Below are 18,224 nucleotides of genomic sequence, written 5' to 3' on the forward strand. Positions count from 1 at the left end.
CTTCCCTGCACTTACTAAAATAGTTTTTTGTATGTTGGCACAGCCTGAAAACTTTTAGGGCTTTAGCAAATTTTAAAAACTGGCTCCCCACGTTATCAATTCTGTGCATTTGGAATACTGCTTACGATCTTATCTAGGATAAGGGATACCTGGCTTAACATCCTAAGTACTTACTTCTTTGTATTAAGGGACATCAGATTCTAACTGCCTGCTGTAAGTAACCTCTCCCCACATTCTCATTAATACACATGATGACAGACCCCCCCCAAAAGGCGGGAAAGTCAGAACTAGCATTTTTTAAAAGGACAGCAAATCAAAGAGGCCATAAATCAAAATTTAGATGTTTGTCTGCTGAGTTTGTCTAACTACAGAGAACATGCTCATCACCATTAAATAAGACTAATTTTCCACGGGAGAAAAATCACAAAACAAAGGGCAAGTAATAGGTTATTTAATACAAGATTTCAAGGAAACTGGAAGTGGAGCCTAGGAGCCTTGACGTTAGCAATGAAGTCAAGCCTGGATCTGGAGCTGGGTGAGATCAGGTCGGGCTCACTGGTTGGATAACCGGTCAGCTCCACCAGGGCTGCCTTTTGGGCAGCCCCAGCCCAACTACTCAGGGTTATCATCCAGCTATGGTGGGCAACCAGGACCCACAGCCGCCCCTTCGCCCCATGGAGCCAACAAGGGCCCGGTACCAAGCTCCCTGCCGACCCCTCCCCCACCTTCCCCAGGAGCACCTCCAGCCTCAACAGCATAGAGCCCTTGTGGCCAGACAGCCTACGGCCAGTTTGGCCAAGAAGATGCACAGAATGGGCCAAGCTCCACTGTCCAGATGCACAGGCACCCTGGGTCTCAGCCATCCGGGTCAGCCCCATCAACACTGGTGGTCAGCCAGCCAGCTGGCTTCAGCCCTCTGGCCCTCCCCTGACAAAGGCACAGGTGACTGCTCACCTGGCTGGAATGCAGACGGGCAGGGCTGTGGCCCTCCCACTGTGAGGCTAGGCTATGGTCCACTAACATCACTGCCCCTTAGTGTCAAGAAGGCTCCCTAACCCTGGTCTGTACGGCTCCTACCCTCAGGGCCACCCTGGGGCCCAGCCTCCCCAGCGATCTGTCCCACCACAGGCCTCCAGCTCCACACTCCAAGCTGGATAGCCAGAGCCAGCCCAGTCATGTGTCCTCCTCCCCTCTTCAAGCTCTGCCCCCAACATCCAAACGACTGGCCCCCAGGACCACAACCACACATGCACTCTTCCCAGAAGCTAGGCTACCAGTTGCAACAAAATGGTTCCTGTGGACCAGCCGGGGGCCTCGGACCAATTATGAAGTCCCTACCGAGGAGCAGCCACTTTCATAAGGCAGCCAGGGCTTCCCAACTACTGCCTCCTAAGTACTTGGACCCTGATGCCATCCCAAGCCCTATTGAGGTTACTGAGGATGACAGGAACAATCGGGGTTCAGCGCCATCTGTTACTGGAGTACGGGGCCAGGTGCCACCCTTAGTCACCACCAACCTCCTGGTGAATGACCAAGGGAATGCAACCCCCGATACATCCGATGCACAACCTACACTACCCCATGCCCATCTGACATGGTAAGGCTCAGGTGCCCCGGCAGCTGTCATCAGGCCGCTGGCAAGGCTGCCCCCAGAGGAGGCTTCACTGTGTATCACTCACCATGGGGAACCGGGCCCTTAGCACTGCAATCACTGCAAACCATGTGTGTGCCCCTTCGTGTGGTTCCCTGAGGGAGGGAAAAGCTTCCAGTGCTGCTTTTGCAGCTGTATCAGTGATGCTCCCCCACCCCCAGTGTTCTCAACATCCGGCTCATACCAGCAAATATGTGGGTGCTTATGATGGTCTTGAGCTATCCCTGGGCTCTTACAAATTCTTGGCCACTGTGGATGACTGCAAGAACACCAAGTTCCCCAGGACTTTTGCCTTCATCTTCATGACTGACGTCTCCTATAATGGCACCAGGAGTGGTCCTGTTAGGCTCCTTTGTGAGCAGCTCAAGGTACTGTTAGACTTTCTGCCTACGGAGGGTGGGCAGAAGAGTCAGCGATCCCCATTGGCTTCGTCACCTGTACTAAGGTGCTCCACCTGTACCATGCAGAGAGCTCACTGGCCCAACTACAGATGATGGTTGTATCTGATGTGGGTAACATGCTGGATGGCTTCCTGGTCAATGTCAATGAGTCTCGGGCAGTTATCACGGCTTATTGGATCAGATTCCAGAAAAATCTGCAGACACAAGGGAGACAGAGACAGTATTTGCTCCAATTATCCAGGCCAGAATGGAGGCTCTGAAGGCTGCCGAGTGTCCAGGGAAGCTGTTTCTGTTCCACACCTGCTTGCTCACTGCAGAGGCTCCAGGGAGACTGAATAACCGAGATGACAGGAAGTTGATCAGCGTAGACAAGAGGACTCTGTTTCAGCCTCACCCAGGTGCCTATCAGATCCTGGCCAAAGAACGTGTGGCCCAAGGCTATGGTGTAGACCTTGCTCTCTTCCGGAGCCTGTGTGTGGGTATGGCGATGCTCTCTGCAGTACCCCAGCTCACTGGTGGCTCTCTGTAACATACCTGTTTTCAGGTGGAGCATGACCAGCAATGGTTCCTTAGAGACCAAAGTCAGGATCTACAGAAGGTCATTGGCTTTGATGCTGTGCTGCGGGTCCAGACAAGCACTAGTGTCCATGCTGTAGATTTCTCTGGGGCTTTCTACATGAGTGACACAACAGATGTGGGGCTGGATGGGGACAAGATGGTGACTGGGGGGTTAGGCATAATGTTTGGCTCAATGAGGGGAGTGGAGCCCTGCAGTGTGCTCTGCTCTACCCCGGCTGTGCAGGGCAGCCACGGCTCTGCATCCACAGCCTGGGGCGGGGCGGGGGGATTCTGAATAGCCCTGTGAAGATTATTGCTGACGCTGTCATCACTCGGTGTGCCCAGATGTTGGCCTGTTACAGAAAGAACTGTGAGAGCTCCTCCTCTGTAGAACAGCTGATCCTTTCCAAGGGCATGAAGCTGCTCCCAGTATACCTGAACTCTGTGTTCAAGAGTGATGTCCTGGAGCTGAGGTCACTACTGATGGCCATGCATAAGTCCAACAGCTGGTTACCTCCACGGACGTGGCTGAGACCAATGTCTTCTCCTATCCTCAGCTCCTACCGTTGGCAAATTCTCCCATTGAGAAGACCACTAAACCAGTAGTTGGAGCATCTAGAGTGTCTAAGCAACGGGGGTATTTATTTGCTGGAGAATGAGCTCAACCTCTTCCCTGGTGGGAGCGACTGTCCAGCAGGGTGTTGTACAGAGCTTCTTCCGCATCACCTCCTTCAGTCAGACCACAGTGGTCGGATGTTCTGCCAGTTTTGGATAATCTGCTGTCCAAGAAGGTGCGAGCCCTCACTGATGGTCCGAGGGCACAGAGATGAAGCTTATCATGGTGAAATGAGAGGACAAGCTGGAGATGCAGTGCAACACCTCCCAGTGAAAGACAAGAGCCTGAGTGGGGGAGGATCCCATGGGGACCTTCTCTGTCACAGGCACAAGGAGGTTCAGACAGCGACTGGGCTAGAGCACATGGGTAAATAGCACAGGGTCCAGGCCAGCCTCCAGAGAGTACCAGGACAGCAGAGAAACTGGGACAGCTCCACAGCTGGCAAGTCACATAAGCTGACCTTAAAAGAACATAAGGGACACCTTCACTCTGGGCTCAGGTACCCGACAACTCTGCCATGCCCTGCTGTTGGAAGGGGCCCTTATCCCTTTACATTACCCTCCTGTTCCTGCTAATCCTGTTGTGAGGAATGCAGTTTCTCAGCTCACTCTATGTGATTTGGTGTTGGGGGCTTTGGAGCCACCCAGACCCTCGCAATATTACATGTCCCTTTGGACCAGCCTCCAAGAAGAGAAGGGCAGGTGAGGAGAGTAGGGATCTCAGGGAGAAGGGCGGCTAATTCAGCCGTGTTTCATCAACAACTTGCTATGCTCGGGATAAACACACACACATGCACAAGAGCAGGGTATAAACCACAGACAGTGGAGAGAAAAGTGGTCAGTCTTCTAGGGTCTAGAAGTCAACAGCCAACTCACTCACTGAGGGGGGTTGATTAGCTTCTCCTGCAGTGACTGGTGATCCCTTGGTGGAGAGAGGCACATTATCAGACACGAATGGGCCCGGGAACAGAGCTGCAAAGTGTCCTGAGACCCGGGAGAGGCATCAGCCTCCTTTCCAGCTGCAGAGTCCCCAACGCTGGACGCTTCTGCAGGGAGCCTAATCACCAACTTGCAATACCTCATGGAGCCAGCCCACATCTCACTCTGAGCCCCTGCTGGAAACACCGCTCTCCAAGCTGGAGGCTGACAGGGAGAAAAGCAGAGGTGGCTAGCCTTTCCTGCCAGGACACAGTCTCTCCACAGGCTTCGGTAACGACTGTGCCTGATGGTTATCTTCTAGGAAGACCTGGATGGGGCAGCACAAGGGCCGGGCTTGACAGTGACCAGGTTTGCCTGTTCCCAGCCTGGGATACTCCTGCTCTAGACCTCCCATTTCTCTTCATTAGTTTATTTTTCACTGCATCTTCAATTTGTAAAGAAATAAAATTAAGTAGGGAATTCCCTGGTGGTCCAAGGGCCACAGAGCAGCTAAAAAAAAAAAAATTAAAAAAAAAAAAACATTTTAAGAAAACTGATCGTTTAGAGGAAGGAAAAAAAAAAAAAAAGACACTCCAGTTAGAGCTTTTCCTCCTACCATACTGTGGAAGAAACAGCTAAGTGGCCCCTGTATACATTCTCTTTAAATTCCCTTTAGCGATGGACGCTCTTCAGTTTTCTCTGGGTACAAGGCTGCCCAGCTACGTACCACATTCCCCAATCTCTCTTGCAGCAAAAGACAGCCGTGTGAGGAATTCGGGCCAACAGGAAGTGAACAGAAATGATGGGTATACCAGGGCTGGAGTACGTCCTTTCAAACAGCAAGTGCTGCTTTCCCTCCACTTTCCCACCTCTCTGCCTGTGGCCTGGAATGTGGTGTGGTTGAAGATGTTAACTGAAGACAGCATCCTCAAAGACTGCAAGACAACAAAGATTAGATCTCACACCCTACCTACTCAGGACTACCTATCTCCCGATTGTAAAGAGATCGTCTCTACCTTATTTTTTTAAACGTCACACTTATAGCAACAAAAACAAAACAAAAAATCAAAAACAACACTGAGACTTTTGCTTCCAAGTTGGAGTTAATAGGTAGAGCCAAGCCATCACTTTCACAGAAAACCTAGATAAAACTATATAGATTACTCAAAACAAGAAGTAGTTTTAAAGACAATGAGAAACTGTTTTCCATGCAAAGAGGACAAGGTGAACTAAGATTCCAGAGAGGGAAGAGCCTTTCCTTAGTGAGCTAAAATCAGTGGTCATTTTCTCTCCTCACGGTATTCATAGAAACTGATCATGAACAGATCATAACTAGGCTTGCCATGGGCAGAAGAGCTCTACCAAGGAAGAGAAAAACCAACAGAGTTTATAAGAGCTATATAGGTTGGTGTGAAGAGTCCTGGATATGTGACCAGTTTTCTGCACAGGACATTTATCAAGAGCTGGAGAAGCTAGGGAGATGACTAGAAAGGTGATGTGCAGTCAACCACCATCTTACCATGCTACGGAGGCAAGGTCACGACAGAGGGAGGAGCCTGCAACACACACACAACGGACCCCATCCTTGAGACACTGTGCTCACAAGAGTGAACTGAATCTACCTAAAAACTGCCCAGCCCACCAAACTCAAGACCTGGTTAGACGGAGGTGCCCAGGCCCTTCCCATATCTCTAAGAGAGCAAATGGTAAAAGGTCAAAAAAAAAAAAAAGACTTTAGTCTCTGCTGGTCTTTTATTCATAACAGCCAGCAACCAATCAAAAACCCCTGCTTTCCCAGGAGGCTGGGAGAGAACAGGAGCACGACTACAAGAGAGAAGGCGCAGCACAGAGTAGCTTTATATTTCAGTACTGCTGGTCTTGGGACATGTGTTTCCCTGGTGGCCCAGTGGTAAAGATTCTGCCTGCTAATGTCGGAGATGTGGGTTGGGAAGGTCTCCTGAAAAAGGAAATGGCAACCCACTCCAGGACTCTCGCCTGGGAAATCCCATGGACAGAAGTGTCTGGAGGGCTTGAGTCCATGGGGTTGCAAAAGAGTAGGACACAACTTTGTAACTAAACAATAACAACAAAGTCTCGGGGTATCTCTCACACCTTGATCCCTCCCTTTAATTTCATGTCCCCAGAAGTATAGAATCCTCCTGTTTAATTTTTTTTAATATTTCTAAAACTGCAAAAATAATTTTTGGACATCAGACTCTGGGAACCCAGAGCCCCCTTTCTACCAATGAGCTCAAAATCATCATGATCATCTCATTCTTTTCACTCATTCAGCAAATATTTCATTTCTATTTATATGTAAAGATCTATACCCTGTATTTGATGATGCAAATAAAAGGTAGTCCTTTTTCAAGTCCTCAAGAATTCTGCAATTTTAAGAGAAAAAGAAGACAGAGATCATCATGATTTTTGAGATAAAAGAGAATAGAGAAACTTTTTTAAAGGACACTATCTAAAGGGGTTTACATATAAATATGCAGAATGAAAACTGCACACAAAGTGAGGCGCATTTTGAGCACAAGTATTTCTCAAGTTGTCTCACTTTTCCTCTTCACATGACTAATGACAAAACCAAGGAAGATTTAAGCAATCTGTCCAGTCACAGGAAAGCTGGATTGAAAGTCAAGATGAGAATACAAGTTTCTACATTTTCCACTTACTGCCATTTCTTAGTCATATTCCCTGGTGGCTCAGATGGTGAAGAATCTGCCTGCAATGCGGGAGACCCAGATTCAAACCCTGGGTTGGGAAGATTCCCCTTAAGGAAATGGCCACCCGCTCACTCCAGTATTCTTGCCCGGAGAATTCCATGGGCAGAGGAGCCTGGTGAGCGAAAGTCCATGGGATCCCAGAGTTGGCCACGACTGAGTGACTAACACTTTCTTTCACTTTCAGTCATATTCCTGAGATATTCTATGAATCAAATTTACTTTTAATTATTTCATAGATAATATAACTTAATCTGATTGTTTAAAAATTATCAGTGGCTTAAAACTTTCACTTTAAACTCAACCTTTGTGTTCATTTTTTGCTATTCATATAATTAGCTATTTTTGCTATTCATATTATCAGCTATACATGAATTGAGACAGAAGCTGAGTTTCATTTCCCCTACTAAGAAAATGTCTGTTTCTAGGAAACCAGAACTAACACTAATTAACTTAGCTATCCTGAAAATAACCTGCTTCCTTTTCCTACATACAAACCATGCCTGTACAGGAGGCGATAAAGATATCACCCTGTAGTGTATACAGCAGAGGTCTCTAACAGGTACTTCTATCACAATCATGTGTCTGTTTTAACACTGGTTTGTCTTTTTTTTTCGGCCATGCTGCACGGTGGGATTGAACCCAGGCCATGACAGTGAAGATGCCAAGTCCTAAGCACTGGACCACCAGGGAACTTGCTTGGGTTGTCTTTTTACTGTTGAGTTAGAAGAGTGCTTTATACATTCTAGATAACAGGCCTCTTATCTGCTATATGATTTGATTTTCAAATACTTTCTCCCATTCTATGGATTTTCATTTCACTTTCTTCATGGTCTCCTTTGAAATACAGTTCTTAATGTTGACCCAGGACAATTTATCTTTTTTTTTTCCTTTGGATGCTGATACTTTTGGAGTCATGGACAAAAAAAAAAAAAAAAACAAACCATGGCCTGATCAAAGTCTATAAAGGTTTACCCCTATGTTTTTTCCTAAGAATTTTGTAGTTGTAACTCTTACATTTAGGTCTTTTATTTTTTGCATGTGCCAGCTGCCCCCACACCACTTTTTAAAAAAGGTCATTCTCTCTCCCCTTGAATTATCTACTCTTGTAGAAAAATCAGTTGACCACAAACATAAGGGTTTTAGTTCTGCCCCAACCTGAGATCCCTGCACTGGCAGTGCAGTCTTAGCCACTGGAATATCAGGAAGCCCCCACAGTAAGTTTTGACATTGGAAAGGGTGAGTCCTCCAACTTTGTTCTTCTTTTTCAAGACTTTGTCTATTCTGGGTCCTTTATGTTTTCATATGAATTTTAGGACCAGATTTAAGTATTACCAAAAAATCCAGCTGATACTTTGATAGGAGTTGCACTGAATTTGTTGGAGAAGGCAATGGCACCCCACTCCAGTACTCTTGCCTGGAAAATCCCATGGATGGAGGAGCCTGGTAGGCTGCAGTCCATGGGGTCGCTAAGAGTTGGACAGGACTGAGCGACTTCACTTTCACTTTTCACTTTCATGCACTGGAGAAGGAAATAGCAACCCACTCCAGTGTTCTTGCCTGGAGAATCCCAGGGACAGGGAAGCCTGGTGGGCAGCCATCTATGGGGTCACACAGAGTTGGACACGACTGAAGTGACTTAGCAGCAGCAGCACTGAATTTGTAGACCAATCTTAAGTCCTTCGATCCCTTAACATTTGGATGTCTTTGCACTTATTTAGATCATTTATTTCTTTCAGAATGCTTTTGTAGTTTTCAGTATCCAAGTCCTGCAATTTTTCTGTTGCATTTTTCCTAAACGTTTAATTCTGTTTGATGCTGTGTGTGCAAAAGCTGTGCTTTACTGGCTTTAAGGAAATTAATGCGAACCGCCTGCCCTTCCAGTTCATGCCCACTACAAAGGCAGGGGGAGGGCACAGGCCCAGAACACGTTAGAGGTGGAAGAGAGCTCAGAAGAAAATGCAGGATTTGGGGCAGACCTGCACTGGCACACAGGTCTCCTGCAACGTCCGCCTGTCGTACCTTGGTGCTTGTCTAAGAGACAGCAAAGTGCTGCAGAGATGTGGGTGGTGAGAGACAATGATGCCTCCCGTGCAGAGCGTCACTGCCCAGAGCACACAGGCTGTGGCTGACGGAAACCAACAGTGCGTGCACACTTGGAGGCCTGCATTTCTGAATTATCAATAGGAATATGGTGACATCAAAATGTAGATTTATTTTACGGCTGGCTTTGGAAGCACTTCTTAGTCCACTCCATACGAGGTAACTTCACAAAAAATCAGGAACTTATCCTAATGGCAAGGAAAAAAATGTGGATTCCCTTCTTTTCTAAATGTGCCTGCCAAAAGAAAGAGGACACTTTTGGAAATATATGTTCAGAGTGAGGCATAGCTTGTGTGATGGGAGTAAAGCTCCAAACTATTTTTTCTAGTATGTGTGGTAGGCAGTAGTGAGAGGCTAGCTCATTTCAGGAAAAATCCAAAGAAAGATCAGCCTCTATAACCAACTCTCAAGAGATGAAATCTATTGTCATTCCTAATACCCAAAGTCCTCAAAAATTAATTTAAGTTGTGAATTGTCAAATCCAGTGGCATAACAGATTAAGACAAAACTGAATGCAACCTGGTCTTGTTAACTTATTTAAATGGTCTGGAATTCAGTCTTACTTGTAAAATGGAGATAATATTCACCTACCCAAGCTCTTGTGAAGATCAGATAGGTAAAAAAGCCGGAAGAGGCTCTGACCACAGTAAATGGTACCTATTACTATCACTTTAAAAAATTTTTTTAATTTACTTTTGGCTGTGCTGGGTCTTTGCTGCTGCACGGGCTCTTCTCTAGGTGTGGCAAGCATGGTTACTCGTCGCTGTGGTGTGCGGACTTCTCACTGCAGGGGCTTCTCTTGTTGCGGAGCACAGGCTCTAGGGCCCGCAGGCTTCAGCAGCTGTGGCTCCCGGGCTCTAGAGCACAGGCTCAGCAGCAGTTGTGGCGCACGGAAGCTTAGTTGCTTCTCGGCATGTGGGATCTTCCCAGACCAGGGATCAAACCTGTGTCTCCTGCATCGGCAGGGGGACTCTGCAACGCTGAGCTACCAGGGAAGCCCCTTATGGCTATTATTATCCTTAGTTTCTCACCACCAAGCTTGTTGCTTACCCCTCCTTACTGAAACACCCTCCATTTCCTTGGGCTTTCTCACACCACTTCCCAACACTTCTCTTCCCTCCCAATCAACCTTCTTCAACAATGGTGTGTGTGTGCATGTGTATCTTCTCCCAAGAACACTAGGATTCCCCAATATTACATCCATGGTGCTTCCTCTGCTTGCTTAATGCCCTTTTCTATCTACTTTACCAACTTCCATGGCTTCAGCCACCACCCCTTCATTCCTTCAACTAAGATCTCCTTAGTTCCTATCACAAACCAGGCACAATTCAAATAGTAAAAGCTGAGATGTTTGCTGAAGGGGCTTACTTATTAAGCAGAAAGAGGCTTATTATTTAGAATAATTCAAAACCACCACACTGGACTGGTCAGTACTTTATTTGTAGTTTCTAAAGCTTTCTAAATCATAAAAATCGTTGAATATTTTCCCCAACCTCAACGTATAGAGTAACACTGGATCACATGCATAGTCTCAGTATAACTGCATACTTTTTACTCTACTTAGAAATACCAGAAAACAGCAGACTGATTTACAACAGATCACATTCGAAAATGAGCCCCCAACACAGGGTCCCAGCCCTTTAGGGTCTTACAGTACACATGTATTATTTCTACAGTCAGAAGGAAAAACTATTTTAAAACAAAAGGAAAAATCACCACTTTAATCTTCATAATGGGTCTTGAAGGTAGTCTTAAAGACAAATGTTACAATAAATTTTCTGAGCTTGAATCAGGCAAGAGTAAAGGGTTTACTTGCTTAATTCACATTAAGTCACAAATTACAAATTATATTATACAAGTCTTCTTAGAAGCAATTCAGAAGGCAACTGGCTTTTGAGGCCACAAACCACGTATTTAATCAAGTAAGGCACACCCACTCAGAATGCGAACACAGCCTCTACCCATCCCTCTCAATTGCCTATTCTGCCAATAAACACTGCTTCTTTCTTTCAAAAATGGAATCTAATTGAATCTCAACCAATTAACTACTTGCTCAGAACACCATGAAGTTTCTAGGCCACCTAGGCCAACCTTAAAAAATGGGCAAGCCTGCCTGCCCTGAATTCCCAAGTTCTAAGATACTATATTAAGAATACTGTTGTGGCGGGGGAGGTACGGGGAAAAGAAGAATACAGTGATGTATATGTTAAATACTGGTCTCATTTCCCAAGACTTTTTATTAACGAGAATTCCTAAGTTCCTCAAATGACTCTGGAATCTTTCAGATCCAACTAGTAAGACTTGAAATGTCCTTCCTCTTGGAACAAAAAGCACTTGAAACAAACATCTAATCCCATGAGTTGTAAACAGTTACATTATTTCTGCAAAGCTTTGAGGTCTTCTGATGTCTCATCAGGCCCTGTAAAACCTAAACAGGTATATTCACCATTCTAGCTACTCCTCCAGTTCCTGTGTCATAACCAACTTCTTTTCCCTGGTACTGTTTCCTCTCAGTGGAAACAAAAGCTAGTAGCTACTTAGTAAACCACCTTTCATTAGTTATTCATTTGCCTTCTTCTAAGTAGCAAAACCAGTACCTTGTTCTTTCTACTTTATTTATCTTATTACTTACATTAAGAACATAACTTGTGCGCCAATTCCTTAAGATAAAATCTTATTTACTGGGGTAGCTAGAAGGCTGTGTCATTCTTCTAATATCTCATAAAACTATTCCTAATGGGCTGGTGATGGACAGGGAAGCCTGGCATGCTGCGGTGCATGGGGTCGCAAAGAGTTGGACACGACTGAGCGACTGAACTGATACTGAATGGGAAAAAACTTAGATTCAAACTCTCTCAAAGGCAGATCATTTTTTTCTTCTATATTGTTAACTAATTTAGGAAAGTTAAATGTGTAAATAAATCTCAAAAGTTCTTCAAAGAAATGGAAGACAGAAAAAATGTAATGTTAACAAGGAGCTTTAAAAGTAGAAACCAACAGTACTACATTTCAGGGGCAACCAAAATATGGCATTTATTTAACCAAATGTTAAATCCACAGTAATAAACTCTTGGTAATTAAGATCACTGAACACTCCAAATTGCTGCTAAGAAAATTTCCTGCAAAACCTCTAGAGGTCTTTAAAAATAGGATAGAATCATCTATCAAGATTAGTTTTAATGATATAGTTTTAATAAAGTCCTACAAATAGATAAAGGGACTGAATTACATAAACCCCTAAGGTTCCTTCCAGCTCTTAATTCTGCCAAAGCTCCCAATTCTCTTTCAAAGCTTCCCTAATACTAACTGCCACCCTTTACCTCAAAAAATCTTGACTCTCTTCTCTCACTCCCTCTGAATGGCAGAGAAGAAAAATTACCGCTTCTCTTCCTTGTGAAAACTCTTATCTACCATCGTCATTAAAAAACAGTAATGTCTACACCTTTAAGGATGGCTACTGTACAGAAAAAAAACCTAATTTTCCTGTGATATCTCTCCTTAATTCTCACACTGCCATACCACTAACACTTCTGACCACATGTGTGTGCGGGGGGATGGGGGGGACCAGTGGGGAGGGGGGCTGCTACATACCACCAAGCAATACTGTGACACAGCTGGGTGTCCTGCAATTTTTTCCCTTTTTTAAAAAAAAACTGAAGAATATCACTAATTTACAATGCTGTTAGTTTCAAGTGTAGGTGTCCTACAATTTAACTCGCTTCTACACTACCAGGAGAGAGCATCAGATCCCACAGGGAAGAGTTCGGTCCGACAAGCCTGCCCTGCTCCACCCCCAACTTCACATGCCAGTATCAAGTCCAGGCTATCACCTGTGCTTCTGACCAATCAGAGGCTCTGGGGATCCCTTCCTTGTGTTTGGTTAATTCACTAGAGCAGCTCACAGATCCCAGGAAGACTGTTTCCTCACTGTTTACCAGTGTGTTATAAAAGGAGATGATAACAAAGGATATAGATGGAAGAGAGAGGCAGGCAAGGAATGTGCGGAGGGGCACAAAGCTCCCAGGTGCGCTGCTGTCCCAGCCCCTCCACGTGGTCAGCAACCCAGCAGCTCTCTGAACCCAGTCCTCTCTGGACTTTTATAAAGGCATCATCACGCAGGCATGATTGATCATTAACTCCATTTCCAGCCTCTCTCCCCTATCTGGAGAACTGGGGGTGGGGCTGACAATTCCAAGCTTCTTTTCTGGTTTTATTATTTTTGGCTGCATCGGGTCTTAGTCGTGGCAGTGGCGTTTGGACCCCGTCGCAGTGCCGGGACTCAGTCACTCCTTTGCATATAGCATCTTAGTTCCCCGACCAGGGACTGAACCCGTGTCCTGTGCATTACAAGGCAGATGTTTAACCACTGGACCACCAGGGAAGTCCCAAATCCCAAGCTTCTAATCATGACTTGGTCTTTTTCGTGAGCGGGGCTCACATTCAGGAGCCAAATAAGAGTCAGCTCATTAGAACAAAAGATGTTTCTATTATCCAGGAAATGTGAAACTGAGTCAGAAACTGGAGGTGGAAGACCAAATATTAGAACAAAAGATGCTTCCAGGACTTTTATCACTTAGGAAATTACATAGGAGTGGGTGCAGATATATACATATTTTTCTCCTATAAATCTCATAGCTACGGTAAGAGAAAAAAAAACAAACAGAAAATAACAAGTGTTGGTGAGCACGTGGAGAAACTGGAACCCTTGCGCACTGTTGATGGAAAGGTGAAGTGGTACAGCCACCGTGTCAAACAGTAGCTGCTGCTGCTGCTGAGTCACTTCAATCGTGTCCGACTCTGTGTGACCCCATGACGGCAGCCCACCAGGCTCCCCCGTCCCTGGGATTCTCCAGGCAAGAACACTGGAGTGGGTTGCCATTTCCTTCTCCAATGCATGAAAGTGAAAAGTGAAAGTGAAGTCGCTCAGTCATGTCCAACTCCTAGCGACCCCATGGACTGCAGCCCACCAGGCTCCTCCATCCATGGGATTTTCCAGGCAAGAGTACTGGAGTGGGGTGCCATTGCCTTCTCCGCAAACAGTAGCATGTTTCCTCAAAAACATTAAACATACCATATGATCCAACAGTTTCACATCTACGTACATACCTGAAAGAACTGAAAGCATAGTTTAAGAGTTATTGGCTGACAGCGGCATTATTCACAACAACTGCAACATGGAAGCAACTGGAGTGTACACTGACAGGTGTATGGCTATGCAAAATGTGGTATATATACATACAACGGAATATTATTTGGGCTTTAAAAAGGAACGAGATTCTGATACATGCTACAACATACGTGAATCATGAGGATGCTATGCTAAAAAAAAAAACAACTCAGTCACCAAAAGACAAAAAAGTGGAACGTGGAATGGTGGTTACCAGGGACTGGAAGGAGGAGAGAATGTGAAGATACTGTTTAATGGGTAGAGTTTCAGATTTACATGATGAAAAGAGTTATGGAGATGGGTGGTATGGATGGTTGCAGGACACCGTGAATTAAGTCCATTGAACTGGACACTTACAAATGGTTAAGACGGTAAATTTTATGTTACGTGTATTTTACCACAGGAGAAAAAAAAATTGGAAAACAGAACACAAAACCAAACAATAATATCTGATTGTTTCATACTGCCCTTTCTACCACAGCATTTACTGATATTTACTTAAACTCTAAACCCAAATCCAACAAAGAGGCCAGCATACACATTCATCCCTTCAAACACAGCAACGTAGACTCCTGAGAGCGTAGAGGGATCTTAGAAGTTTCTAACTTCTCTTCTGTTCATTAAAGACAAATGAGGGATGTCCCTGACTGTCCAGTGGTTTTTTACATTCCATGCTTCCAATGCAGGGGGCTCAGGTCGATTCCTGGTCAGGGAACTAGGATTCCACATGACTCAGGGCATGGCACAAAAACAAAAAAGTGGAATATGTGAGGAAATGAACTTCTATCTCAGATTTAAAAACCACATTACATTCTCTTTTTAGTAAAAGCAAGACGCAAGTCTGTGCACTTAACATCTTAGGTGTATTTTTATGGTATAATTTGCCATATTTCCCCCAGAAACTCTAGAGTGCTCTGGGGCACCACAGCACATCCCTTCAGTTAAAACAAACACAACTCTAAAAAATATTTTAAAGATATTCTTGCTCTCATGAAATTTCTTTTGCTTAAGAAAAAACAAAGTGGGAAAAACAACACCCCACAGCCAAGTCCTCCTATTAGTATAAAAGTTAATACCTAAAGTTTTTGTCTTAAAAAAAAAAAAAAGACTCACGAGAAATTGTTTTCTAGAAGGAATAGTGCAGCCCCTAGTATTCTTTGGGCACTCCACCAAACCATTCTTCCAAATACCACCTGTGTGTCTTGAGTGAAATTTTTCACTAAGATATATTAGAAAAAGTCAAGTTTCCCAATTATATAGATTTTTAAATTTCATTTCAGCAGCTTAATATTTCTTCAGTGTATCAGTCAGCAATCTCTGAAGAAATGTCATGTCCACCAGTGCTAAACAATTCAGGATTATGGGACGGAAAAATCTTATTTACTATGAATACTAACTCCAAACCCAAGTATGTTAAGTGAAAAGAGCACTTAAACACAAAGCACCTCTAACGTGTGAACATCTTTCTCTTGATTTCCTCCTCACTCTTAAATATCATAATGCACTTGTTGGCCTGCAATGTATTTTCCGATTTCCACCATTAGGTTTCCCTGTTTGTCTGTAACACAACAATTTTATCTTTTTAGCCATTGCTAGGAAAACAACTTTTTCAATGGGCTTATAATGAGCTGATTCTTATCACTTCCTGTCTCACACAATTATTGCTTCAAAAATGGAAACAAAACTTTTTTGAGTCTGTGTATGGAGAAGGCAATGGCAACCCACTCCAGTACTCTTGCCTGGAAAATCCCATGGGCGGAGGAGCCTGGTAGGCTGCAGTCCATGGGGTCGCTAAGAGTTGGACATGACTGAGCAACTTCACTTTCATTTTTCATTTTCATTCATTGGAGAAGGAAATGGCAACCCACTCCAGTGTTCTTGCCTGGAGAATCCCAGGGACCGGGGAGCCTGGTGGGCTGCCTGTCTATGGGGTCGCACAGAGTCGGACACGACTGAAGCGACTTAGCAGCAGTAGCAGAATGCCTTAAAACTTCAGGGGAGGCCAAGACTCTTTTAAGTATTTCCCCTCTAACTGTTACAGACTTAATATCTCAACAAGACCCGGAGAAACACCTATTTTCTGTTTCATGCCAGACAGTATCAGACCTATCTATTGTATTTACTGATTGGGGGAGAAGGCTGGCACATATTTATGGTAATACCAAATTACAACAGGCACATTTCCTGCTATGGGGAACAGACTACTTCTGAAAAAAAAAAAAATTTCCTTAATTTCTTAATGAGATTTACCAGTATTAAAGTCAACCGCAAATATCACAACACTCTTCCACCAACACTGACCTTTGATCTTTTTAACCAGCTTCTCTTTAAAAACACATTTCAGTATACCTATCAGTCCACAGAACTGTAAAGTTGACAGTCATTACTGCTTTGAATTCGGAACTTTTCAAAATATTTCAGAAATGCCAGGGCTTGGCTGGTGACTCAGCCTTGGTGAATTAGTAGACAGACTCATTGCAAGTTGTGCGTTTGGGCTCAGTCTCCTCTGACTCTTTGCGACCCCATGGACTGTTAGCCCTCCCAGCTCCTCTGTCCAAGAGACTATCTTGGCAAGAATACTGCCGGTGTTGGTTGCCATTTCCTTCTCCAGGGGATCTTCCTCACCTAGGGATGGAGCCCGCGTCTCCTGCATTGGCAGGGGGATTCTTTACTGCTGACACACCTGGACTTCCCTCATCACAAGTCATCACAAGGCAAAAAAATCCCCTTGCGTGATAGCACTCCTGCAAAAGGGTCAAAAGGACCACCTGATTCAACCTGGAGCCCGGGATGGGGCGGGGGCGGTGGGGGGGGGGGATGGGGGAGGGGAGATTCTCACCTAGGACCAAGACCATCGTGCTTTTAGGACCAAGACCATAGTGCTTTTAAGCCTCTGGACTGGGTTCACTGCCAGGTTTGTGGTCCAAAGTCTTGCTTTGCAGGAAGGGGTAAGGAAGAGATTGGGTGCGTTTCCAACTGGTACCACCTCCTAACTTTTCTTTGCCTCCTGAGGATTCTAAGTGTGGTTTTCCCTGGAGGGCTTCAGAGCTTCTAGGAGGAAGCAAAACCACCTGAAAGGGCTAGAGGAGGGAGCCTCCGGAGGGAAAAAAACAAAAAACAAAAAAACCAAGAGCCCACCAGTGGACCCTCCCAGGCTCCGAGGGGCAGGGGGCACTCCCTGCCTCCCCAGGGCGGCAGCACCCACTTCTGGCGGGATCGGGGAGCAGAAGCAGAGCCAGACCTCCCGGGTGGTGTGGGGTGAGGTGGGGGAAGACCTCAGGCGCAGAGACACAGGGGAGCCCCAGCGGCCGCCCTTGAGCCTCCGGGCCGCGGAAAGGCCGGGTCAGCGCCAGGACGCGGCCGCCGGCACCCCTGAGCCCCGCGGACGGTCACTGCGACCTCCCCGCCGCCTCTCCTCACAGGCGCCGGCTCGCGGGCACCGGGCCCCCAGGTCCCCGGCCGCCCGGTCCCTCCGTACCTGGCCGGCAGCGGCTGCGGCGGCCGCGGCGCTGCTCCTCACGTACCCGTTCCGCACCTCCCCGTTCGCCACGCAGCTGTTTGCCCGCACCGGGCGACGGCGGCAGCAGCAGCCTCCGGGATCCGGCCGCATCGTCCCGGCGGCACCCAGGCGGCTACAGGCAGACGCTCTCTGTAGGCGGCGGCCGAGGGAGCGGCCGCCCCGAAGTGCCGCTCTGCGTCCCTCCCGCCTCCCCGAAACCGGAAATGGCTGCACGCCGCCGCCGCTTCCCTGCGGGCCGTCACGCGGGGGCGGGGCCCACTCCCGCCGAAGCCTGCGGCGCGCCCAAGGCGGGGCCCCCGGGAGCTCGAGACCCGGCAGGGGGGAGCGCTCAAGAGTGGCGTGCGCCCGAGGGGGCCGCTGGCCAATCAAGAGCGGGGGAGGAGGCGGACCCTCGCTCCGCTTGGCCAGTCACGGGCTAGAACGACGCGGTTCCGCGGGTGTGTCAGGAGGGTTTGTTGGAGGGGGACAGCTTGGACCTGGGAGCTGGGCTGAGCCCAAGTCTCTAGAGCGGGTTCCCGGTTCTCCTGGAGTGGTGGCGCTCTCTCTGCCTTTGCCTCCGGGGAAG

At 46.5% G+C, this 18,224-nt stretch overlaps 1 protein-coding gene across 1 annotated transcript in view; it reads right to left on the reverse strand.

Annotated features, from left to right (window-relative positions):
* Positions 1-17,828, reverse strand: part of SPTLC2 (serine palmitoyltransferase long chain base subunit 2) — a 95,274-nt gene extending 77,446 nt beyond the window's left edge. The window contains 1 exon segment of the mRNA NM_001099081.2: positions 17,618-17,828. Within this exon segment, the coding sequence (NP_001092551.1) occupies positions 17,618-17,749 (132 nt within the window). The 5' untranslated portion in view covers positions 17,750-17,828.
* Positions 17,829-18,224: the final 396 nt, after the last annotated feature.

The sequence above is a fragment of the Bos taurus genome, chromosome 10, assembly GCF_002263795.3.
Source record: "Bos taurus isolate L1 Dominette 01449 registration number 42190680 breed Hereford chromosome 10, ARS-UCD2.0, whole genome shotgun sequence".
Taxonomy (NCBI): domain Eukaryota; kingdom Metazoa; phylum Chordata; class Mammalia; order Artiodactyla; family Bovidae; genus Bos; species Bos taurus.